This window comes from Myotis daubentonii, chromosome 4, assembly GCF_963259705.1.
Source record: "Myotis daubentonii chromosome 4, mMyoDau2.1, whole genome shotgun sequence".
Taxonomy (NCBI): Eukaryota; Metazoa; Chordata; class Mammalia; order Chiroptera; family Vespertilionidae; genus Myotis; species Myotis daubentonii.
In genome coordinates, this window is record NC_081843.1 from 65,544,568 (window position 1) to 65,570,378 (window position 25,811).

A 25,811-nucleotide genomic window follows, 5' to 3' on the forward strand; every position below is an offset into this window, starting at 1 on the left:
ACTTGAAGCAAGGGAATGGCAGAGAAGAAGGGGATGGACACAGAAATAGAATCTACCATAGTACCCCAAATCAGAAAACATTGAGAAATTTTGAAACTATACCGATATTGGGACTTCAACACTGGGTATTCTAAATCAGTATGTCTATAGAGTGACTCATCAAACCATAATTTCTGGAAGTGTGATTTTGATGGTCATTTTTGACCACTGCTGACCTGAATGTCTATAATAGTGGAGCAAAAAAAATTACATTAGCTCCAAGGTTAGGAAAATAGAAAAAGGATTAACAGGAAGAAGAGAAGAAAGGGAGAGAAAATAATACAGTCTCAGAGCAACTGAGACAGATAGAGGAGCCAAGTTGATGACAAATTTTGTACTTCCTGAGGACAAGGTAGGATAGAAAAGAAGTTGAGGAGAGAAGTTGGACTCAAGTTGATGGATTTGAAAAAGACAAAGGCAATTCCTGAAAAACACAGATACTCCAGAGTTGAGTCACAGGAAGAATGTGGCATGGCCTTGGATTTTGCAGGAAAATAAATAGAAGAGAGTATCATAAAAACCAAGGGAGACAGACTATTCAAAGAAGGGTGCTGACTTATGCAGAAGAGTTTAAGGATAAGGTCGATTTGGTGTCCAAAGTTATAGGTAATGAATGAAAGAAGATAAGCAAGGCACTCTAAGCTTTAACAATGAACAGAAGGTGATGAATTCAGCCAGTTCGTATGGACTATTCTTTAAGAAGTTTGTTGGTGAAGGAGAGAGGCAGGAAATAATAAGGCAGTAGCATTAAGAACAAGCACTTTGAGGCAGTAAAAGTGATGCATGTTTTTAGATGGAGGGGAAAGACAGAGGAGAGAAATTTAAGACGGAAGGCAATCATGTAAAACTGAATGAAACAAGTTCTAAGAGTAGGAAACTAGAAGGGCACAATTGCGAGAGTTGGCTCTGGTGAGAATGAGTTATTTACCTCCTTATCTGAAATAGGAGGAAAGGTGGCAAAGAAGGGAGATGACAAAGAGAAATGAGCATATAAAAATAAGGAGAGTTGAGTGAAGTAACAAGTTGTTTCACAATTATATAAAAAGTGAGAATGAAATGTATTATACACAAGACTTAAGGGCAGTGGAATTTGTTTCAAAGATTACTCAAGAATCAATTAAAGATAATCCAAAGGACTTCTGAGATGCAGAGATGGCCCAGTTTAAGGTTACTTATAATGAATTAGTATCTGTTACAGAGTAGTACAAATTGGCTGGTGAACAGAAGAAAAGTATAGGCATTGACAGGACTGATGATTGGCAAAATGCTTAATGAGGGAGCCAAGTTGGTGAGGAAATCGAGGGAGCTCATTAAACAATCCCAGGGTGGAGGGAAGGACGGTCACAGTGACAATAAAGACCAGTGGGAGTTAGGGCAGGGAGAGGAGGACAGACAGAAGTTGTGCTCAGAGAGAGATGTGGAGAGGGAAACGGTGACCCAGAAAGGGAGAACTGCAAGCGAAATGGTAACCAGGCTAACACCCATAGGAAAAGGGTGGTGTAAGCAAAGAGCATAGATTCAAAAACAGGGAAAATATTTTGACATCCTATTAGTTGGAAGGAGTGGCCTCTTGCAGCTGGTTGTCAGAAAAAAAAGCGAACTCTTATAAGGCAGGCTCTTTCAGTTATGTGAAGGCAAGTGAAAGAGCAGTTCTATGAAATGATCTTCACCTTCGATATGGTGTACTTTTCTTCAAGGAAATAACTTATAAAAATGTCATTTTATATATATGAAAAGACATTTCAAAGAGGAAGGGAGAGGGAGATAGAAACATCAATGATGAGAGAGAAACACTGACTGGCTGCCTCTTGCACACCCCTACTGGGTATTGAGCCAACAACCTGGGCATGTACCCTGACTGGGAATCAAGCCGTGACTTCCTGGTTCATAGGTCAATGCTCAACCACTGAGCCACACCAGCCAGGAAAAATTTCGTTTTCTTTTATTCAGCTTTCTGAGTTTTATAATATGTAAAATATTGTGTATGGGCATTGTGTTTACAAGCATTGTGCAAAGTATACATTTAAAAAATGTTATGATACAATTGCTATATTTCCAGATTACCTGTCCCCACTTCCTATTTTCCTAGTCCTTAGCAAACCTATTTCCCCTAATTTCTGGATCTTTAATATTGTACCAGTTAATTAAAGTGTGATCAAATATTATTCCGTGACTATATTTAAAAAAAAGTAACTGTGTAGGCACTAAATCATAAATTGAAAGTATCTGTAAATAATGAGAATGGCAATAAATAAGATGTAAAAAATTTGCAAATCAAGAATGAAATTTACACCTAAGAATTTGGGATTTGGCTGATTAGAGGGAGCCATGGTGTGTTGGTGTGTTACAGGATCACCGTGTTGACAGATGGCTCATAGACCAGGACAAAGTGGGGATGTAGTGTTTCAATGTCAAAGGCATTCTAAGATAAAACAGCCTTTAAAAACTGAGTTTTCTATTTGCTAGTCGGATTTTATATACATTCTTTAGAAACTGTCTGAATACACACTTTAGTGAGGAACATTTAAAAAAATTAGAAATTGTGTCCAGCTGGTGTGACTCAGTGGTTGAGCATCGGACCATGAAACCGGTCACAGTTTGATTCCTGGTCAGGGCACATGCCCAAGGCTGTGGGCTTGATCCCCAGTGGGGAGTGTGTAGGAGGCAGCCGATCGATGTTTCTCTATCCCTCTCCTTTCCTCTCTCTAAAATCAATAAAAATATATTTTAAAAAGAAATTATGATTTCATTAGTCAAGAGCGAATTGGAAGATTTCAGTCATCTACTAAAACAAAAGAATTGCTCTTAGTTCAAAGCAATACACCTGAATAATTGTTTTACATAGCTTTCAAAGGAAGGTAATGGCTCATTGGTAATTTTTCCAGGATACATAAAGAAGAATTTGAGAAATTTTTTTTTTAAAGAATGAATTATACCAGGAAAATTAAAATGTAAACTTTTATTAAGAAAAACTGCCAAGGAAATATATGAGAAACTCACTTCACCTATGTGCAAAAATTATAAACATTGGGGAAAGTTTCACTGATTTACTGGTTCAAACAGGCATGACACACATCAACGAGAGATGCCAACTGCACTGAAGTTCAAAACATGTGCAATGTGCCTGCACAGCAATGCTTCTGGTTTTAAAAGTATACCATACAGTATACCATACTGACTGTATCTTCAACTAACACCCCACTGAAGCCTTTTCACAATAGCTATTAAGATGGAAATGAGTTTCAATTCCATTCCTTCTCCTCCCTGACCATAAACTTGTGGATAAATTCAGCAAGCAAGCGTGGATTCAGTTATGTTATTTAAGTCCAGGCTTATCAGAAATCATGTCACCTTTAGGCAACAGCACTAGTTCAGTATAGCTGAAGAAAGAAAGAGGATATTTGGGGAAGGGGACTTTGAAAGGCAATTAGGCCACAAGGGTGGCGTCTCATGATGGGATGAGCACCCTTATAAGAAGAGACAGGAGAGAACTACCCCACCCCAACCCCCTGCACTCTCTCTTTACCATGTGAAGACCCAGGGAGAAGAGGCCCCCTGTCAGCCAGGAAGAGGGCCCTCATCAGGAACTGAACTGGTGGCAACCAACCAGACTGTGGGGACTTCTCAGCCTCCAACTGTGAGGTTTGCACTTCAGTTGTTTAAGCCATCCAGTCCGTGGTATTTCGTCATGGCACCTCGAGCTGATTAATACACCAGGCATAATCATGAAGAAAAGAAGAGGGAGGCATATTTGAGAGAGATTTAGGATGCATATAGGACAAAAGAATTACATATCTGATTGTATTCTGCACATATGAAAAGAGTTATGCTATTTCTATAATACTGTTTCTTCATTGTTTCATTTCATCTTGTAATTCCTGTCTGAAATAAAAGTTATATTAAACCGTCAATGAAGGAATAAGAAAAAGAGGTATGCTAATAGAAATACCAACACATACTGAGTGCTGAGTACATCCCAGAGAATGAACTAAAGACCTTACATGAATTCACTTTTAATCCTTCCAACAGTTCCATAAAGTTAAGTGTTATAATTATGCCTGCACTACATGAGAATGAGGAGGACAACTAGGGATACTTCAGTACCATAAAGAGGGGGCAGTCTTTCTTGGAAATCAGAAGAGGAAGGAATAATGTGCCCGCCCAGATCACTTCAAATTCTTTCTGGTGAAATGAGTCCACTACTTTTATGAAATGAGAGTTTTCCAGGTTTAATTCAATGTCATTTTTCTTGATGAAAGTTTTGTAACAAAATGGTATTGGTGCCTGCAGTAATGGCAGCGCTGGAGAGCTTGAGAGTTGCCTGTGGTTCTGATGCCAACTACAAACTTGGACACTTTTCTGTGCCTCTCATTTCCTTGACTTTCTTATCTGACTATAGAAATAATAATACCTGCTTCATAGGACTCTTGTAAAAAATAGAGATAATATACACAAAATGCTTAGCACAGTGTCTGGCATATGGTGAGTCTTAATTGGTAGTGGTGATTATAATAATTAGATTACCAGGGCCCAGGTAAATTCACACCAGCCACTTATACGCAGTCCTGGCTCTTTACTCTTTCTTCCAACCCTACCATATCCATGCCCTATGCCCACCTAGAAAATAAATGTAAATTGGACTTAAAAGTTTATTACTGTATCAGACTAAATAGAGAACTGCCCTTGTCCTCATTAGTATTTAACTGGGAGTAGGTGAAAGCCAGTTCATTGAGGTAAAAATATTCAGAAAACTTTAGTTCTAGAAAGACCCAGCTCTGTCACAAATTATCAGTCCCTTTTCTTCTTTGGATACATGTGTAAATATCGAGTTTAAACAGACATTTACACTTTCTCTCAACTCTATGATGTTAGTTTTCTAATACTTTTCATCTGCATGGTTTAAGCCTTAGGAAACCAACTCCTAATGTCAGTTTCTAGTAAGTATTATCAAGTCCCAAATGTTTTCAAAAACAGTCAAGAAGAAACACACTGAAGACTGACAATACATTACCTTTTAGGCTCAACGATTTCTGATTTGAATCTCTGAAGATTGCGGGAGCATCCACAATGTTTCTGTAAACATTTTGGATTTCCCCCGTCACTACTGGCAAAATGTGGGAAGGCTGAACTGTGTTCACAAGGATTTTTCAAGCTCAAGTGCAAGAGACTGTTTATGATTTAGTGAGAAGCTCTGGGGTTTTCCCCAGGTCCCTCAGCATTGTTTTGCTTTCTTCTGAGCAATGGAACTGAGCAGACTGAAAACAAGCAGCTGACTGCCAAGGACATGTGAAACCTGTTCTATTGGTCATTCTGGATCCAATTCAAGCACATACTGTTACTAGGTAAGATTACTTTTACTTCGCTTTAGTGGAAGCCTCGATTTTGCTTTAGGGAAAAAAAGTCATATTGTGTTTTTCCATTTTTATTTATAAACTATGTGTGTTCCTTCAAGCAATAAATTCTAAAAATGACAATGACATACTTATAATTTTGATGTGAGAATAAGAATACTAGAACCAGAGTTTCAGCTATTTATAGCTACATAATAAACAACCACAAAACTTAGTGGCTTAAAATAATTTATCATTTCTCTCAATCCTACAATCTGAGCCGAGCAGTTTTTCTATTCTGTGCGGTATCTACTTGTACTGGAATCTATAATAATTCTTAGAGCTCAGGTGCCTGAAACAACTGAGGCCTGGCCAAGCATGTCACCCACATGGCCACTCCACATGACGAGCTTGGGGTTTCAGACATCACGGTGGTTCTTACATGGTAGCTAGCTTCGAAGAGAAAAGAAGCTGAAACTGCTAGTTCTCCTACAGGCCAGACCCATTATGGGACAGCATCACAGCCATCATATTCTATTGGTCTAAGCAAGTCCAAAGCCAGTCCAGATTTAAAGAGCAGAAACAGACTCCACCGCTTTGTATGAAAAGTAGCCTGTTCACCACAGGAGGGAGGTGGCTGACGGCCACCGTCTTTGGAGAATCCAACAGAGAGCGTATTGCAGCTCCCAGGAGCTCCTTCCTTTTCTTTTACCCTTTGGGTTTCATTGAGTTTCTTTGAAACCTATTTGAAATATTTTAAATGTCAGCAGAAACAAAGTCACTCAACTTTAGGACATAAGGGATAATTCTTTGAAATACTCATTATAACAAGCGTTCAATGATTTCATAACAATGGAATCTTGATTTATATTACTACTAGAGGCTCAGTGCATGAAATTTGTGCACAGGCAGGGTTCCCAGGTCTAGCTGGTGATCAGGGCTGATCTGTGGAGTAACTGTCAGGGTGATTGGGGGGCCCCCCCAGTTTGCACCCGCCTTGGCTGGCCTGGCGCCCCTTGCTCACCAGCCCCGTCCCCTGCCGCTGCCACTGGCTGGGGCCTGCGGGCTGGGGGCAGCTCCTGCACTGAGCATCTGCCCCCTGGTGGTCAGTACGCATCATAGTGACCGGTTGTTTTGCTGTTTGGTTGATTTGCATATTATGGTTTTATATAGATAGACTAGAGGCCCAGTGCACAAAATTCATGCACGGGGGAGGAAAGGGGGCGGGACGGTGGGTGGGGGGGTCCCTCAGCCTGACCTGCACCCTCTTCAATTTGGGAGCCCTCAGGGGATGTGCTACTGATGGCTTGGGCCCACTCCCCGTGGTTCTCTGCTCTCTGCGGGGCCTGCCTGCTCCACACCACAGGGATGGGCAAGCAGGCCCTGCTGAGTGCTGCCTGCGGGCCCGCTTGTCTGCTCGCAGGTCACTGCAGTGACCGCCCAGCAGGCCCTGCTGGGTGCTGCCTGCAGGCCCCGCTTGCCTGCTCGTGGGTCACCGCCGCCACTGCCCAGCAGGCCCTGCTGGGTGCTGCCTGCACCCTGCTTGCCTGCTGGGCTCACGTTGCCGGGGTGACACCACCAGCATCCTGCCCAGCCGCTATGGGTGCCGCCATCTTTGTCAGGGAGTGATGGTTAATTTGCATATTATTCTTTCATTAGATAGGGTTTTTGTTCACTATAAATATGAAGTGATGGAGCCTCAGGAGAAATGGAAGCTTTCATTCTTGATATGTTCCCAAGTAGAGAAACAGCCTTTACAGTACCAGTAAATTCTATATAACTCAGATTCACCTTTTTTACAGCTAGCTGGATCAAGCCGCCTTTACAGTTTTATCTATTGTATTAAAATATATGTGTGGGATTTTTATAAGAAAAGGATTTGTAATCACCCACTTCTTCTTTTTATTCAAATTAATTTTCCTTCCCTGATCTTATGTGAATCATTCCTCACATAAGAACTGGCTGATGAATCAGAAAGGAGCCAGTAAATTCTAATGATCCCAAAAGAAGAGACAAGCTTATCACTGCCAGAGATCAAAACCAAACCCTAAAATTACAGGCTTTGTTTAAAATGCTGTTTGAGACATTGAGATTTAGTTCAGAGAACATACCTTTATCCTGACTCATTCTCACTGCACATTCAGCCCACTGAAGAGAGGAGGAGGCCGGTGAATCTCATTAGCAACCACTGACCTTCAAAAACTTGGTCGATAGCAGTCAGGCAGCAAAAGAAGCACAGAGGCTGTGCTGCCATCGCTGTGCCAGGCCAAGCTCAGAAAAGAAAGAGACTGACAGTGGCCATTTTGGGGAGACTGAAGCACAAAACACATTTTATTTATCAGCAGCTCTTTCTCTGTAGCCCCCTTTCCTTTGGATTTCATTGAGTTTATTTGAATTCTGAAATTAAGGATAACAGGAACAAAAATGTAACTCAAAATACAGAGTCGTAAGCCCTGACCAGGTAGCTCAGTTGGTTAGAGCATCATTCTCATACGCCAAGGTTGTGGGTTTAATCCCAGGTCAGGGCACATACAGGAATCAACCAATGAATGTATAAATGAGTGGAACAACAAATCGATGTCTCTCTTCTCTCCCTCCCTCTCTCATCAATAAATAAAATTTAAAAAATAATACAGAGTTGTAAAGGGACTGATACTCAGCAGTCATGACAAACACGCAAGTGTGAATTTAAAACTGCTCCTATTGTAAGGCACATGTAACCTGCACAATGGTGATTAGTTTAGAGAACAGTTCTATCGATATATGAAAGACTTCAGGCCTAACAAAATGATGGATTCAAGCTCTTCAGTTATTCAAATAGGTGATGCTGGTGATAACTCATTGCATCTGTTTACCAAACCTAAAACTCTAAGGTAATCAATAATCATTATAATTACAAAAAACCAACGTGGCTATAAGGAAACTACAAATTGAACTTTCTCATAATGCATCACACTCATTGTTAAAAGTGATTTATAAACAAACAAACCCTTCACAATGTTTGACAAACAATACTCAAAATTTAGCGTCATTTGTCAAACTGGGAAATTGTAAGAAAAGGGAATTGATTTTCTTCTTTTGATTTATTATTTGAAAAATCTATTTTTTCATAATACTATCTAGTATACTTAAAAATGGTCATTCAGTTCAAAACTTCAGGGCAAAGTATAAACCATCTCAGCTGCCTTAGGAAAAAGGGTTGCTTTTGCAGCTAATCTTGAGTAGAAAGCATTTGTTTCTTTGCTTGTTCTCTGTTTGTCTGTCTCTCTCTCTGGTTACCTTGTTCTGTCCAATGGTTTCGTAGCTGCCTTCACTCAGCCCTGCTGTCCACAGAGGACTAGTTTGATGTGTTGATATTCCTGACCCCACGGTGAAGATACAGTCTGTGAACCCTAGAGAGCTTGGCCCAGGTATTTAATGAATTTTTTTTTTTTTTTTTTTGGTTTCTCCTTGGGCTCCTAGATTTCTACAATCCAAAGCCCAAGCTACTGTGTAGCTCTTTTCCAGGCTTCTTGTATGCAGGTGCTATTGCCCCAGTTTCACCTGCCTTGGGTGAGGCCTTTTCATTCCAATTCACCACCACAGCAGTTCAGATACTCCCTCATCCACCTGTTTGTGGATCCAGAAAACTGGGCCCACGGCTTCAGGCCAGATTACCACTTTGTCTTTCTGCTCTGTTTCTGATCCACAGAAATGTTCATTATTTTAAATTTTTTTTCTTATTATAGCTTGTCTTTAACTGCTATGTATATAGAGCAGGGTAGTGGGCAAAAACATGAATTTACAGTGCCATCTTCACTAGAAACTTCTCAGGTCAATGCAATGGAATTTTAGCAGAAAGATCAAATGCTCCTTGGTAGACTATATAGTAATTTTTAAAAATTGATTTCAGATATATATATATATACAGAGAGAGATCAATCAATCAATGATGAGAGAGAATCATTGATCGGCTGCCTCCTGCACATCTCCTACTGGAGACTGAGCCCACAACCCAGGCATGTGCGTGTGCCCTGACCGAGAATCGAACTGTGACCTTCTGCTTCTGGTTCATAGGTCGATGCTCAACCACTGAGCAACACCAGCCGGGGTAGATAGTAATTTTTTTTCTAGAGATTTTAAATTCAAGTAAGTGAAGCATATTCAAGTGGAGGGGGGTTATAATAGGTAGCTAATAAAACATAAAAGATGAGTCAGGTGTCAAAGCTGAACATGTAGTTTTGGAAATTATAGAAGTTAACAAAAAATAGTCTTAAAATATAACCTTCAAAGTGTTATAACCTTCAAAGTGATCAAACAGATCAACGAGAAATACTCCTGAATTTCTATTTTTGATGATATAACAAATTTCTCTCATTCTTATGCCATATTTAGCTTATGTATTCATTCCTATAAGATTTTATAATACATTAATGATTATTCATTTATTCAACAAATACTAATTATGTTCCTGCTATCTACTCTACAAGACCCTGGTGATTCAGAGATGAATAATAAATAGTCCTTGCCCTCAAGAAATTTATAATTTATTGAGGAAGTCAGCCACACACCCCAAAACAAGTCACCATTCCATGATAACTGCTGTAATGGCTGTAGGGACAAAGTGCTTTCTTAAAGGCACAGATGAGAGAATGAGTAATTCTTAATGGTCTGGTTCTGTAAAGAAGCAATTCCAAAGGCTTCACAGAGGAGGTGGCATATTGGGAACTTCCAGAAGTTTTACAAAAGAGTTAATAGTGTCCTGTGGGACATGGGGTCTAGGGAAATTAATTTATGCTTATCCAGCACACAATTTTGACTTAGATTATGGGATTATTTGGACACCTTGGGGAGCTAATGAAGATTATGGGAGAGTGATAAGCACTTTCCACCTCTCTCTCCTTCTTTGAGGATTCCTTACATGAACAAAGATGACAGTATCAGGCAACTTTAGGAAAGGGTAAATAAACTGGCATAGTCAGAGTGCAGGATAAATAGTAACTAACTTGGGGATGGACAGATGACCGAGGGTGGACTGTGGAGATCTTGTATTGTAGTCTAAAAAGACTGGACTTTTCTTGTGGGCAATGATGCTGGTGAGGCAATCCACTTTACATTTTGAAATATAGACATCTGAGATAATGAAATGGAGAAATAAAAGACTTGAACTAGTGACCAATCAGAAAAATACTGACCCTGTCCAAGTATGAGGTAATAACTATTAAACTGTCATGGAAATAGGGGAATTAGAAAATCACAAGTATTTTTTTACGGTATATATCTGAAAAGCTATAATAGAGCAATGCTTCTATTACTATTTCATTGCAAGAGAGGTTTCCCTAGTTGAGATACAAGTATGCTGGAACTTTCAGAATTATGTTTAGTGCTTAAGGGCTATGTTTTTCAGATAAAGTACTGTTTTTTGTTTGTTTGTTTGTTTTTACTACATCCATGTTGGATCATATCAAAAGGCATAGGAGTGATTTAGGCATGAAAAGGATTAACTCATTATGTTAAGCCTTTATGTTATCACTAGAGGCCCGGTGCATAAAAATTTGTGCACTCAGGGGGGGTCCCTCAGCCCGGCCTATGCCCTTTTGCAGCCTGTGACCCTTTGGAGGATGTCCACCTGCTGGCTTAGGCCCGCTCCCTGGGGGATCAGGCCCAAGCTGGCAGTCAGACATCCCTCTGGCAGCCCAGCAGCCCTCGGGGGGTGTCCACTTGCCAGCAGGGAGCAGTCCTAAGCTGCAGTCGGACATCCTTAGTGCTGCTGAGGAGGTGGGAGAGGCTCCCATCACCACCGCTGTACTGGCAGCCATCAGCCTGACTTGTGGCTGAGCAGAGCTCCCCCATGTGGGAGCGCACTGACCACCAGGGAGCAGCTCCTGCATTGAGCATCTGCCCCCTGGTGGTCAGTGTGTGTCATAGTGACCAGTCATTCCCAGTCATTCTGCTGTTAGGGTCAGTTTGCATATCACCCTTTTATGATATAGGATAGAGGCCTGGTGCATGGGTGGGGGCCGGCTGGTTTGCCCTGAAGGGTGTCCCGGATCAGGGTGGGGGTCCTACTGGGGTGCCTGGCCAGCCTGGGTGAGGGGCTGATGGCTCTTTGCAGGCTGGTCACACCCCCTTCAGGGTGGGGGTCCCCACTGGGGTGCCTGGCCAGCCTGGGTGAGGGGCTGATGGCTGTTTGTAGGCTGGTCAAGCCCCGCCCAAAGGGGACCCTCACCCCATGGAGGTTTGGCCAGCCTGGGTGAGGGGCTGATGGCTCTTTGCAGGCTGGCCACACCCCCTTTAGGGTAGGGGTCCCCACTGGGGTGCCTGGCCAGCCTGGGTGAGGGACTGAGGGCCGTTTTCAGGCTGGCCAAGCCCCCCTGGCGATGGAAGCTCCCAGCCTCTCCTTTTTTCCTTTATTCTGGGATTTATTTACCTTCTTGCTGGGGTCCAACCCCAGCATGTCCAGGGAGGCTGCTGATCAACTGAACTCTGCCTCCGTGTCCTTCCTTCTTCGCCGACTCCGTCCACACCTTTGGGAACCCCTGGAACAGGATTCCCTTAGGTAAGCCCCCCCCCCCCCTTGAAAACCCCCACACTCGGGACGGATAGGACTCCACCAGGGTGCTACAGACCCCCCTATAGAGGATAAATAGGGTAAGAAGGTGGATAGTACAGAACTTAGATTGAGAAGATGTGCCATACTGAGTCCAAAGAAAGAGGACTCTGTATTGATCTTTAGATTAAGAAGATGTGCCATACTGAGTCTAAAGAAAAAAGACTCCGTATTGATCTTTTAACATATATGCTTGTTAGCAGAGGAATTAAGGTTACTCCCAGTCAGACAGAACATTTTATACAAGAAATACATCCATGCTTTTCTGAGGAAGGAAAGGTGCCGGAAAGGTAAATGTAGAGGCATGGGAGAAGGTAGGCCCAAGGAGCCTTATCCTTAACCCCACTGCAGCCTTTCCACCCCGGGAAAGTGCAGGATTGGCAAGCTCTCCCTGGGGTGATAGATCAGGACTCAGGTAATAGCAGAAAGCGCCAATCCTACTCTTAAAATGGATACAAGAGAGCGTTTCAGGTTTTTCTTTTTAATGCTTGCTTTTAAAAAATAAAAAAGGGGGAATTTGCCGGGAGCCGGTCCATCCTTGCTGTTTCAAGGGACCTGGCATATATGGCATACGGTTCTTAATATGTTTGCTCACCTTCTTGGCGCTGTGTTTTAACCAAAGTCACCTCTCTGAGAAAGGTTGAATCCCCAGGTAGGGATTTTCCCCTGAAGTTAGGGAGGGAATAAAACCCCTCAACTAAGTGCCAGGCGGGTAATTAATCCCTTTAACTACGAACAATCATGCTTAAACTACATAATCTTTTCTCCCTGGAATGGAGATAAGAAACGCCCTAACCTTTGTAATAGAGATTGATAGGATTGAATCAACTGGTATAAATACAGTTGTAACAAGACAGAAAGAGACAGAACTTAGAACACAGAACTCATGAGACAGAACTCAGAAGACAGAACTGAGAACACAGGGCTTGGAAGACAGGACCAAGAGAGACAGAGCCTAGGCACAGAACGTTCTCTAGAGACAGAAGAACTTCGCTGGCGAGAGCATGCCGGAGGATCCTGGACAGGGACTGGCCTCGGAGCTTGGAGGCAAAGCCTGGCGAGAGAGCATGGCAGGGGATCCTGGACTGAACCTGACTGCGGAGATTGGCAGGAGAGCCTGACTAGAACCTGGTGACTGAACCTGACTGGAGAACCTGGACAGAACCTCTCTGGAGATCCTGAGCAGAACCTCTCTGGAGATCGAGAGCAGAACTTGGCTGGAGAGCCTGGCTAGGCTGCTGATCAACTGAACTCTGCCTCCGTGTCCTTCCTTCTTCGCCGACTCCGTCCACGCCTTTGGGGACCCCTGGACATGCTGGGGTTGGACCCCAGCACCTTCTATAATTGAAACTTTGTAGCCTTGAGAGGAGCTCAGAGCCAGCCAGGGTGGGCAGGAGGGAAGCCTCCTGCTCGCTCCAGCTCCGTGGCCATGGCTGGCTGAAAGCAGATATCTGGCATTTATTTACCTTCTATAATTGAAACTTTGTTGCTTTCAGTGGAGCTCAGAGCCTGCAGTGGCAAGCAGGAAGCTTGGCTTCCTCTATCATTGGGGCAACCAAGCCTCCTGCTTGCTCCAGCCCCATGGCTGCCGGCCGCCATCTTGGTTGGGTTATTTTGCATATATTTGCTCTGATTGGCTGGTGGGCATGGCTTAAGGCATAGCGAAGGTATGGTCAATTTGCATGTTTGTCTTTTATTAGTATAGATTATTGAAAACATGCAAACACTGGCACTTCCATTTTATATAGAAACCAAACAAATCTTGTCATTTGGGGAAAGAAACTAACAACTCTTCCCTTAAGAATATGCATTGTAATAAAATGAACCCTAAGTTTAATAATAGCATAGCTTCTGGAAAAATTCTGTCCTATGAAAAAGTAGGATTTCTACATTAAGTAGTTTTTGTAATTGAAGACTTTAAGATTAATTATAACCTTAAATAATATTTCTGCCTACATAATGATTCCATGCTAAATGAAAGAGAAAATACAGAAGAGTTGGCTAGATACAGCTAGCTTACAAATGAAGGCACAAAATAATATAAAGAGTCCATTCTCTTTATACCAAGAGGAAAATCTTTTTTGCATCTTCCCTGATCCAGTTCAGGTGCTAGAAGGCTTTTCTTATATCACAGTACCTCCTTTTATTATCCTATAAATGGCAATATCTATTGAACCCCCAATAATATATTAGACACTGTTCTAGGGACTTCATATATACTATCTTGCTTAAACTTTGAGAAGCACTTAAAATGTGAAGAATTCCTCTCATTCATTTCTTTCTAGATTTGTCAAAGTTTAGAAAAGAGAGATTCCTCTTCTTCACTGGCCCGAGCGGGAACCTCCGCTCCCAGCTACAAGATTATTCCTAATATTCTAGTCACTCAAACCATTTTAGACAGAATTTTCTGTATGTAGGTGTGTGGTTATTGTTCCAAGCTAAGGAAATTCCTAAGAGACTCTAATCTAACAACAAAAAAAGAATCAGATCATAGAAACCTGTGTTAGTATGATTCAAAGGGAAAAAATGAGCTGCAGTGAAAGCCAATTTGAGCTGGAAAGACTTGCACTGTTAAATCACTAGACATGTGTAGCCACTTATGAAGCTGTCTGATCACATATGTTTTTAAACATCTGTCAGCACAAGCAGAACTCCACATGCAAAACACAGCACTCCTGAGCACAATGGAAGTTTGTGACGAATTCTCAGATTCTCAGGAAGAAATGAATACATTTCACAGGTTCAACATAGATTATTACTGCTTTAAGTTGAAGGAAGTTTTGGCAAGCAACTCCCAAAGGCTGTGTGACTCATTTCCTTGGACATTAATATCTTAAAAAGACAAAACTGAGACCAGCAATAAAACCTACAGAGACCTAAAGAGAGAGATGTCAGGGAGTACTAAGCAGCAGGAAGCACTGGAGACTACAGCTGAAAGCTGAGTCTAACTTCTCTCTTTTTCTTGATAAAAATATTGCAGCGCCATTTTCCCCACCATTAAAAAGTTCTCATCTTCAAAGTACAAATACAATTCCTTCCAAACCTGCGGCATTTGTTCTTCCCCTGAAGACATCGTCATATGCTTTCCACTGCGGCTTCACCTGGTAGGCGTGGATGAACACCACAAATACCACCACGAGACACATTAAAGGGACCAGGGCTGCGGTGAACAGAGCGGCATAGATATTGGGGATGAAACACCTGAAAGAGAAGAGAAGAGATCACTCAGACAACTTCAATACGAACATTTCTGAAATCCAGAATGTCTGACATCATTGCTTTATACTAACTCTTTGTATCTAAGTGTTGGCAAAAGCTCATTTTTGGTTTGCCAAACTGAAGCTTTGTTCGAGTAGAGGCTACATGGTTAAATCTCATCCACTGCTTCACAAAGTAGGATCCATGAAACAAGCACATCCTGCGATGCTCAGAAAACTTAAAAAAAAAGGTCCTGACCAAATACTTTGAGAAATGTGCACTTGCTTTGCAGCTCTATCTTCTTGGCCTACTGAGACCAAGGTCACACTGAGGACTGCATGAGAGAAGGCATTGCTTAATGGCAAATCTGAGGATTCCTAGGGCGCAATTCTGTCATTCCTAAGCTGTACATTTCCCGTCGAGCCATGAATTCTCTTGAAAAGGATGACAACTTTCCACTTAGAAGCTATACCACTCAATTGCATCTGTTATTACTAGAGTTTATCTAGAACAATGAGGTCCAAGGTAAACTTACATTATTTATTAACTTTGATAAAATTGAAAGTCTACAAACAATGATTTTAGAGATGTAACTGGAAGTTTTTACTCATAATTTATTAAATCATCATGTTCTTTACAAAAATCTTTCATACAAAGATATCAAAATGTGCCTCGCCAGTGTGGCTCAGCTGGTTTGGTGTCATCCCATGCACCAAAAGGTTACCAGTTCGACTCCTGGTCATGGCACATGCCTTCATCCCTGGCAGGGGTGTGCAGGAGGCACCTGATTGCTGTTTCTCTCTTACATAAATGCATCTCTCTCATTCTCTCCCTCTCCTTTTATCTCTCTCTAAAAATAAATATATATATATGTATTTTAAAATGTCAAAAGGGAGGGCTACTAAATAAATTCTCAATAGCTGAAACTGTACTCTTCAGGAATTCTTAAAAAGGACATACCTCCTGTAACTTATAACACTATAATAAAGAAATCTTAATAGTAGGTAGTGTTCTTTTCAAATATTTTCCCCAACTTCTCCATTTTTAATACATAATACTTATAAACCTACATTACAACAAGTAAAAGAATAATGAACTCTGAAAAAAATCAAGGAAAAAAATATAACATGTTTAGAAGAAAAACCTCAGAATTCAAAATATAGTAATCAGGGAAACATCCATTCTTGCTATTTTGGGGGGAAAAAAGTGCTGCAATTTTATATTTAAAAAGAGACATATTATCAAAGACCTTCCTTAGGTATTATTCCTAATTAACATGACCTGCTAAATATATTCCTCTTGTAATCAAGACACATTTCAAGAGGTATTTCAACACATATTCTGCATCCGCAAAGAGATGTCAGAATGATGGATTCCCTGGCTTTCCGAATTTAATTTGGACAGAACATAGGCTGACTCCTTCCCTGTATGCTCATCTATGTGTCACAGACCCGTATCTTCCAGGTAAAAGGCACAAGACGAGATAAAACAGGCAAACATTAATGGCCTTGATCTTGCTTGAATATATTTCTGTACTAAAAATAGTGATCATGATGGCTAGTCATTTCTACGAATATTGGCTTTGAATGATTTGTCTCTTGTTTTCCTCAGAATTATGGAACCACAGCCATACACTGCCTAAAGGTGCTTAGACAAAAGCAGACACAGACGAAGAAACTCACACAGACTCCACTGCTCTATTTTTATCTTGAACAATGTCATCACAATTCAGTTTCAGGATGTAAAATGAGGATGGTTACTGACTCTACTGTGAGGTGCTCTGGGATTAATCAACATTTGATACACAGTGCCAGTGTTTAGATTTGACTCCAACACATACAACTTCTCATGTTTGGTTCCCACTTCTCTACTTTAAGTGCCTTCCTGAAAACTTTGTTTTAGATTCAGAGGGTAACCTTTGAAAGCACAACCTCAACTAATGGCGCACCAACCTGGTTAAAAAATAAAACGGGCAAAGTGGACCTCCAGGATGTTAGCACTAACCAGGCGTGCCTGCAGGACTCTCGGGAAGAGAAGGAAACTCCCTAAGTGTCATTGCTCTTAAAACTCTCCTTTGCAGTTCTCCCTGCTTGTACGATGACTTGGCCACCTGGCCCATTCCTTCAGAGAAAGGGAGGAACGATCCAATCCTGAAGCGGCCCCTTTCCCCCAGTTTCTTCAGAGCCCCGCAGTCATGCCCTGTCATCAGTACCAGGCTGCTGAGAGTGCCCAGTTTGTCCTCTGCGTGGTCAACAGGGGCGGGTGATTAACGAGGAGGGCTTTGGCCTCCAGCACGCCTGTTCCTGTTGGCAGCCCTCCTAGCGTTCCTGCCTACCTGGGGCCCTGCAGTACAGCTGGCTCCTCCTCTCGCCTACTCCTGTCCCGCTGTGACTCATCCCAGTGTCCCTGCAACCAAAACTACCTGCCTTGTGTACTACCTCTCCTGGGGGTTGGGGTGTCCGACAACTACCCGTAAAAGGAAAAAAAAAAAAAAGCCTCATCCATCAGAATTTCCTTCAGTCCAACCGAGTAAGATGTACAGTGCATCTAGGTAGTTTGGGGATTAGATCATAGGAAAGCGACGCGGGGGTTAGGAAACTATGAATATCATGTTAGGAACAGTTTCTGAACTCAGGCTAGGAACAAATTCTTGGAAAAACTGAATGTAATGTAAGAAACGAACAGGCCAAATGCTATGCACACTGGAGGGCTGTGGAGGCAGTTGATTATGGTGCTGGCAGCCACTGCTGCCAGGACAGATCTGGCAGTTACCAGAAAATGAGACCAAGGCCGTGTGGATGTACCTTCTTAAAAAGGGTGAGGAAAGTGTGCTCCTCGTAGTTCCAAGCTCATCCAGCTTCAAAGCTCTTTGGGGGCCCTTCTTCCCTCTTTTGGTGCTGAATGTTCTTTGGGGTTCCTGTAAGTCACATGACTAGCTTTTGCTGTTCCCTTTTAAACTTTCACGGGTAAATTTTCTTTCTTATTATAACCCACAGACAGTCCTAATTTATTTCAAAATCCTGTCGGGACTTTAACCTTTTCTCTATTTTTAGCCAGATGAAACAAGCAGATACTGTTTCATTACCTTCGGTTTTTCCTCCTCCCGGGGTAGCTTGGAGCATTTACAATGCCTGATGTCACTTTCTAGTTTGGTAAGGTTATTACTTCCCTGAGGTAGCACTTTATCCTTATTGAATTGTTTTCACTTGCATTATCTAACTTGAATAAAAAAAAAAAAATTATGTCGGTGGCCTGGGGTATTTCAGGTTCTTTGTTCCTGCCTGGAATAAGCATAAGGAGAAGCTCAGAAGCAAAGGAGTCCAGGAGAGAGTAAACTCCACTCATAACTGCTGACAACATTGGGAGGAACACTGAGAACCCCCTGTGCGAGTGACGGTGATTGGAGTCCATTTAAATTCCATTTTAAAGAACAGGCTGCCCCTGGAACTCTGCAGGACTTAAAGTAATCCAGGCAGCTGACATCTGAGTTACATCTGGATTACATAGACATGAAAAAGGACGTAGATAATGGGAGAATAATAAAGGTCTGTTCCCAAGCTTTTCGTTATTACTAAGTACTTCTCCTCCATTAGATAATGACAATAGTTGTGATTCACAGGCTCATGTGCCAACCTCCCCCAGGTAGGTCCCCTTAAGACTTTGTTAATGATGGCCTCTACATCAAAAGCTACATTTGTTGCCTCAACCAACTTTGTCTTCTTCCACATGGAAAATAAATAAATTTATGGAGACATGAGAAGACGAGAAAATTACAGTGTGGGTTTAAGCAGCTTCAAGGTAGGAAAATAGATTCTTTCTGTCCTTCTGTTGTAGTGCATATAGCAGTTTTCATACCAAGGAAAAAGACTGATTTCTAAAATGTATTTTCTTTTAAGCTTAAATTTTAAACAGAAACAAAGTTAAAATTAAATTGCAGATAAGCCCTACAAAGTGAAACTGAACATTAGGATAATAGATGGACTTAGAGAGAGGAAGGGAAGGAACGAGGTATTTTCCTAAACTGAATTAGGTGGATAATGTAGACTATCGTAATTATTACTACTACTATACTTACTACCATCACCACTACAAATAACACTAGTGGGGATCATTTACTATGTGCCAGGCATGAAACTCGATCCTCACATGCATTATTGTGCATAAACATCACAACAGTCCCATTAGCCTCAATGTACACATGGGAAAATGACACCTAAATTACTTAAGGTCAAGTTGCTAGTAGCATAAACAGGCTCATTTGCCTTCACTGCTACCTCTACAATTCTAAAATCATTTCCACAATTCTCGTAAAGACATATTAGAGTTAGTGGTAAACATGCCAGTGTTCTTCTTGAGGACAGGGACGCTAATTTGTTTTTGTTTATTTTTCTCCTAGTGCTTTGCATAATAAGACCCTCAAGAAATGCGTACTACTATTGATTCAACTGATTCTTAGCAGTGTTTGAAAACCACTTACTTAAAGAAAAAGTAGGCACAGAAAATTCTGTATTTCAGATGTACTCAGTGCAGTAAAAATCCAAGCAATATTGGAATATCTATCATGTCCCAGGGACAGTGCTGGATATGGAAGGGCATCTGAAGCTGCCTAAGTCATGATCCTTCACGCCAGCAGATTAGATTTACAGTAAGTGGCAGCACATCAAAATATAGTCTCTTCCTCAAAGTGGTGCTCTTCCATCAGCATCATTGGCACTACCTGGGAGCCGGTTAAAAATGCAGACTCCTACACCCCCTGACAGAGCTTCTGAAACCACATTTTAACAAGATGCCCAGTCGTTTCATGGGCACATAGAAAGTTTGACAAGCATTCTTCTAGCACACTCATGGGACATAATGGAGATTAATGTAATTAACTAACCTTTACATCTGGCAGCAAAGCCATGGGCCTGTGTACCCCTAAGGAGAAACAGATCCAGATATTTTCATAGCACATGGTGGTCACAGCAGCCTGAAGAACCAGAGAGAAAGAAAAGCAGCAGGAAGCAAAAGGGATAGAGAAGCAGAGATCTGCCATATGTAGAAGCCTGGGATTGGCAACCTGAGCACCCTGATTGCAGAAAAGGAGAGAGCTAGCAAATAAAGCGAGAGAGGACACAATCGATCTGCAGACTGGTGGAATGAAATGAGAGGGGCGTGCTGGGCTGTGATGGGGGTGGGTGGGAGGTAAATATTCAGTCCTGCTGCATAGAAACAACCCCGAAGGATGGTTTCGGTGAGTGAGTGCAATAAACATGCTCTTCTATTGCCCACGCTGCTCAAGGTTTCTGAAAAACGTGACCCATGAACCATGGACCTCTATCCCCACACCCCAGCCACAGGTCACCCTAGCCACTGGCGATTAGCTGTGAGATATATCCCTGACCCAAAGACAACCATCCTTCTGGCTTGCCCCTGACTTGGAATTTAGTGACTTGGCTCTAACAGTTTAGCTGAGCTAATCAGCTTTGAGAATCTTTGAGATAGTTGCCAGTTAGTGGTGGGCACTAAAGCTGACCACTGTAAATTTGCTCTGAAAGTTCAGAGCAGACAGCCATACTGGAGTAAGTACACAATGAATACAGAAGAAATGAACCGAGAAGAGGGGATAAGAGGGTACAGGTGGGAGGAGCATTCAGACGCTCACAAGTGAGAGATTCTGTGGTCTCTGAGAGATGAAGAGTGTGGCCTTGGTTTTCAGCATTCTAATTCTAGTTTGCTGCGGTCCAATTGTACCCCATTTCCATCATTTGAATGCCCATGGGAATGCCTGTTGGGTACACATACTTCTCTATCCCCACCCCTTTACTTGAAGTAGCTTTAGTGGGTTTTTACATGCAACTATAATGGCTGTAGTTCAAACAGCACTAGTGAATGGACGATAGAAAGAGGAAGTGAACATATGACTGTTCTTTAAAACAATGTTGCATCTGAAGATGCAGTAGAACATCACTTCATGTCTACCAGTTTTAGAGCTTACTCTACGCCATGGTTAGCATTGCTATCTCACTCTGCATTGACAACTGCCTCAGAAGCCAAAGGACCAAAAAACAAGAATCAGGCTCCCTTTTATTACATATAATGTATATACTTATATTACTTGAAAAGATTGAGCAAAGAAAAATGTGAACAAAACCCCATTAAACATTAAACTGTCTAAAATTGTAAAGTAGACAGATACACTATATACACTAAAATACAGTCCACTGTTGGGTATAATTAGCTTGTGGTGAATAGCACAGTTACCTACATCCCAGGCTCATTAAAAGGTAAAATATCCTATCTAATAAAGAGGTGATATGCAAATGACCCATCACTCCAACACACAAGTTGGCCGCCCCCATGTAGACACAAGATAACTGGCAGGGGAGGGCCGTTGGAGGAAACCAGGCCTGCAGGGGAGAACAGTTTGGGGGGACCAGGCCAGCAGGGAAGGGCAGTTGGGGGAAATTGGGCCAGCAGGGGAGCAGTTAGGTGTTGATCAGGCTGGCAGGGGAGTGGTTAGGGGGTGATCAGGCTGGCATGCAGAAGCGGTTAGGTGCAATCAGGCAGGCAGGCAGGCGAGCAGTTGGGAGCCAGCAGTCCTGGATTATGAGAGGGATCAGGCCTAAATGGGCAGTTGGACATCCCTCAAGGGGTCCCAGATTGGAGAGGGTGCAGGCTGGGCTGAGAAACACAGCCCCCTCCCCCGTGCATGAATTTACATAAATTCCAAAGATAAATAATAGACTCATAGCATTAACAGGTTAGAGGTAACTGACAAAAAACAGTCTAAAACCATGATACCCTCAAATGACCTTTTCTTTTGTTTTTTTCTTTTTCCAAGAAACTTAACTCTGAAGAATCTATTCCCTGAACAACATGATGCTAATGTTGAAATCAGTCTACCACCTTTGCTCCAGGTAGGTTCCAGTGAATCAAGCCCATTCAGACTTTAATCAGGATAAGGTCAAGCTGACTTGTTATTTTTTGCATGTACCAATGCTCCATGTTCTCATAAAACAACATTATTTGGTACTGAAAAATGTCATTGTCCTAGCACATGCAAAGGTGTCCTGCTCTTACCCCTTGCTCACCAAGGCTCTGAATGGTGAAAAGCTTTTTTCTTAAAGAACTTTATACCACATTCTTGTGTCTGAAGATAGTAAAATTATAGCTTTTTATAATTTTATAAAAATATAGATTTACAGGGTGGGCACAAGAATATAAGATTAATGTCCAAAAATTTTGGTGTTTTTGCACCCTCTCTCCACCCACATCTGACTTCATGATTTCAATGGGCACACTGATCCTCAGAGTATGACCATTAGCCGCAAAGCAGCTTTAGATGAGGCCAACCCTCACCACACAGGCAGGATGCAGTACTTTCTAATCTTAGGTAAGTGTTGGAGATACAATTTTTATTTTTTGTGTTCAATCTATGTTTATTTCAATAAACTCAAGGCATTTAGGAGTAGCTAAGAAGAAATTGGGGGCCATGTGCCATTTTAACATAACTGTTAACTTCTTTTTCCTGATGAAAATGCTGTAGGCTTTGAAGTTCTCTCTTCTCCAATACTCTTACAATACACTTATATCACCCATGAAAAACATGAGAAAGGTAGAAGTGTAGGTCTCTGCTGACAAGAGCGTCACTGTGGGCCACTCTATGAAAGACATAGCTATTGTAAGTGGCTAAATATCCTGACAGCAATGGTGATTATTTCTCAAAGTAGCAAAAATCGCTTGGCAGAAGGATAATCCAACTGATAATTATTGACCACCTTTTATTGAACAATAGCCACATTTCATTTTCCTGGAGATTAGACATACCAATTCCTCTGGCTTTATGTGAAGGTTGCAAATGTTCCAAGAAAACATTTCCAGGGCATTCCCTGCAGGAATGAATGCTCGGTCATACCACATCTTGTATCATCTATAGTCTCATTAACATTTATAGCACATTGTAATAACTGACATTAAGAGATTGTTAATCATAGTCATATTGTTTAAAATACACTATTCACTTTCTTGTCCTATTTGTAAAATTTTAATCTTAAAATCCTGTAAATATTATGGTTAACTCTTTACTATTGAGAAAACAAGGATAATGTGAGTAGATGAAGTTATCTGTCAATAATTTTAAGGTAATTATCTTAAGTTATACATTACGTTATATCTTGGCTCCAATAGCCAGCTTTGTTGCTAAGCCCACCTCAACTCTGATATACTTCAATTGTTTTTATTGAACACATTTTTCAGGATGTTGGTCTTTACTGAGTAATGGGTTGACACATCAAATATGTATTTTAAGATATCTAAAGACCTTATATATGTTCATACTAAGTGGTTGCTAGGGTTGGTCCATGATACTAATATTAATTAGTATTTATTGAGTATTTGAATATGCCCTGAAGAATCCTGGAGTAAAAAAAAATACAATAAACGACGTGAGAACATTATAAAATCCTATACTACAATGTCAACATGTAAGGGATATCTAATAAATATTAAAAAGGTGAAAAAACATGGACCAAAATACCTCAGGTAAATAAGACGGAGGTTAAGAGTTAATTTAAGAAAAGGAAAGTAAAACTTGAGTAAAGGATGTGGAGGCCAAGATTCTATCCACTCTCTGGGAATCCCCAGTTTTGACAGGGAAATGGCATATTTCATTTTCCTTGAAGTTTGGAAATCATAAGGATTGGAGCATACCTGATATAGAGGAAGCAACATTTTAAAATTCCTTAGTTGGACAGCCCTAAAATAGACACCAGATAGATAGAAGGTTAAAGTGACCTCTTTTGTGATTTATGTAAAGATTCTTCAAAGAAAATGATGTTGCTATTGAGGGTCTCTGTGTGCAAGAAGGGAAGAGTGAGTAGAAGCCTCCTGTTGGTTTAGGATATCACTGCCTAGAGAAAAGGAATGTACTGCTAGGGATAAAGGCTCCAGAACCAGACTATTTGGGTCAATCCTGGATGCACATCTTATCGATTCTATGACTTGGGCCAGTATTGAACTTGTCTATACCTCAGTTTCCTAAAAAAATAAAAATTAAAATGAAATGGAGAACAATAGCATGTCCATCTACTACATATGAGTGAAGTGAGAACTCAATGAGTCAATACATGAAAAGCTCTTAGATCAGTGCCTAGCATTATGTAGATACTCAATAAAAGATAGCTATATTTATTATCACCTATTTCTAAGATCGCATCCTCTCATGTATATACAAGACTTAACCTGTTCCAAAAAAGGGAGAAAGTGCTGAACACTATGAATTCAATAAAAGAAAAATCTACAGGAGTAGGCAGGGAAGACTTCACAAAAGAGGTGGGGTTGGATAGCAGCTTTTTCTCTCTTGAATTCCTTATCAGTCAGCAGATGTTTAACGTGATTCAGCCGTGCAAATAAGGTGAGTGCCTGTGTGCACTGTGGCTCTGCATGAGGGGAAGGAGGAAAACTTTCCCTTCGCTGCTTTTCCTCATGACTCATGTGTGTTTCTGTAAAACTAGTTGTTAAAACTTGGTTCCAATTTGAAAAGTGAAGGTAATTAAAAAGAGGCAGGTGCTATTCAAGGAAGTCCAACACAGGCTCAGAAGTGTCAGCAGCAGTAGACGGAGCTGTTGGTTCAGAGCTCCTTTAGGGATTTAACTGATAGTTTCTTACCTGCCATACTCCTGTCCCCCCTGCCTTCTTCTCCCCTACTCCAAGGCCCCAAGGAGAGGGCAAATGGAACGGAAAGGCCAATTAGCTGATAGTTTTCCAGAAGAGGGGGAGTTTCTAGCCTCTCGGAAGCCTGCCTTCTACTGGAGGATCCCCAATGCTGACTGTTAGAAGACGGCACTGCCAGTATCCCCATCAACCCGAGCTGCCTATTGGAAAGATAATTGTACTTCCTCCTTTCAGAATTTTTTTCTTCTTCATAGGATCTTAGAACTAGAAGGGATAGAAGTCATCCTGTCCTGCCTATAGTTTTATGGGTGAAAAAAACAAAACCCCAAGATGCAAAGTTTGTCCAAAACATGGCTGTTGAAACTCCTAGGTCAATGCTCTAAGGAGGCTCTGAGCATAAGTCAGACTTGACAGAAAAATAACAGACTATTGTCGGGGGCCACAGTCTAATAATGTAAAAAATTCCCTTTTCATTAAGTGTCTCTAGTGTTTTACTTACTTTGCCTATGAATCCCCAAGAGCTAGGGGGCTACAGAACATGCATATTTCTGAATATAATACTGCATAGTAACCCCCCAGGCAGCATAGACCATACTATTCCTCAATTAAAGTTTTTAATGACTTCACCTATTAAAATTAAAAACACACACAAAAAATTCAAACAAAAGAATAAATTTCATTCACTTAGAGATTAACAGATATCAGTAAAGGGCAATGAATCCAAAATGACTTTCTGTCATTCATAAGCCCCCTCTCACGGAGGCCTTTCCCCTCTCTGAAAAAAATTGGCTTCAGTTGAATCAGCACTTTAGCAGAAGGAATTTATTTTTGACAACAGGATGTTCCTGTTATTTTCCAAGTCTTGTAGTTTCAACAACAGGATTTCAGGGCAGTAAAATGAAATGGGAACAGCAGAGTAATATTAATATCTGAGAATACTCATGAATGTGTGAGAAAAATCCAAATAGTCCCAAACCTGCCTTAAAAATTTAAGGCCATCT

General features: G+C 41.3%; 1 protein-coding gene across 1 annotated transcript in view; it reads right to left on the minus strand.

Annotated features, from left to right (window-relative positions):
• The window catches only part of ADGRV1 (adhesion G protein-coupled receptor V1), a 444,163-nt gene that overhangs the window by 68,574 nt on the left and 349,778 nt on the right, over positions 1 to 25,811 (minus strand). The window contains exon 86 of the mRNA XM_059695089.1: positions 15,002 to 15,159. Coding sequence (XP_059551072.1) covers positions 15,002 to 15,159 — 158 coding nt within the window. The remainder of the gene's footprint in view (positions 1 to 15,001; positions 15,160 to 25,811) is intronic.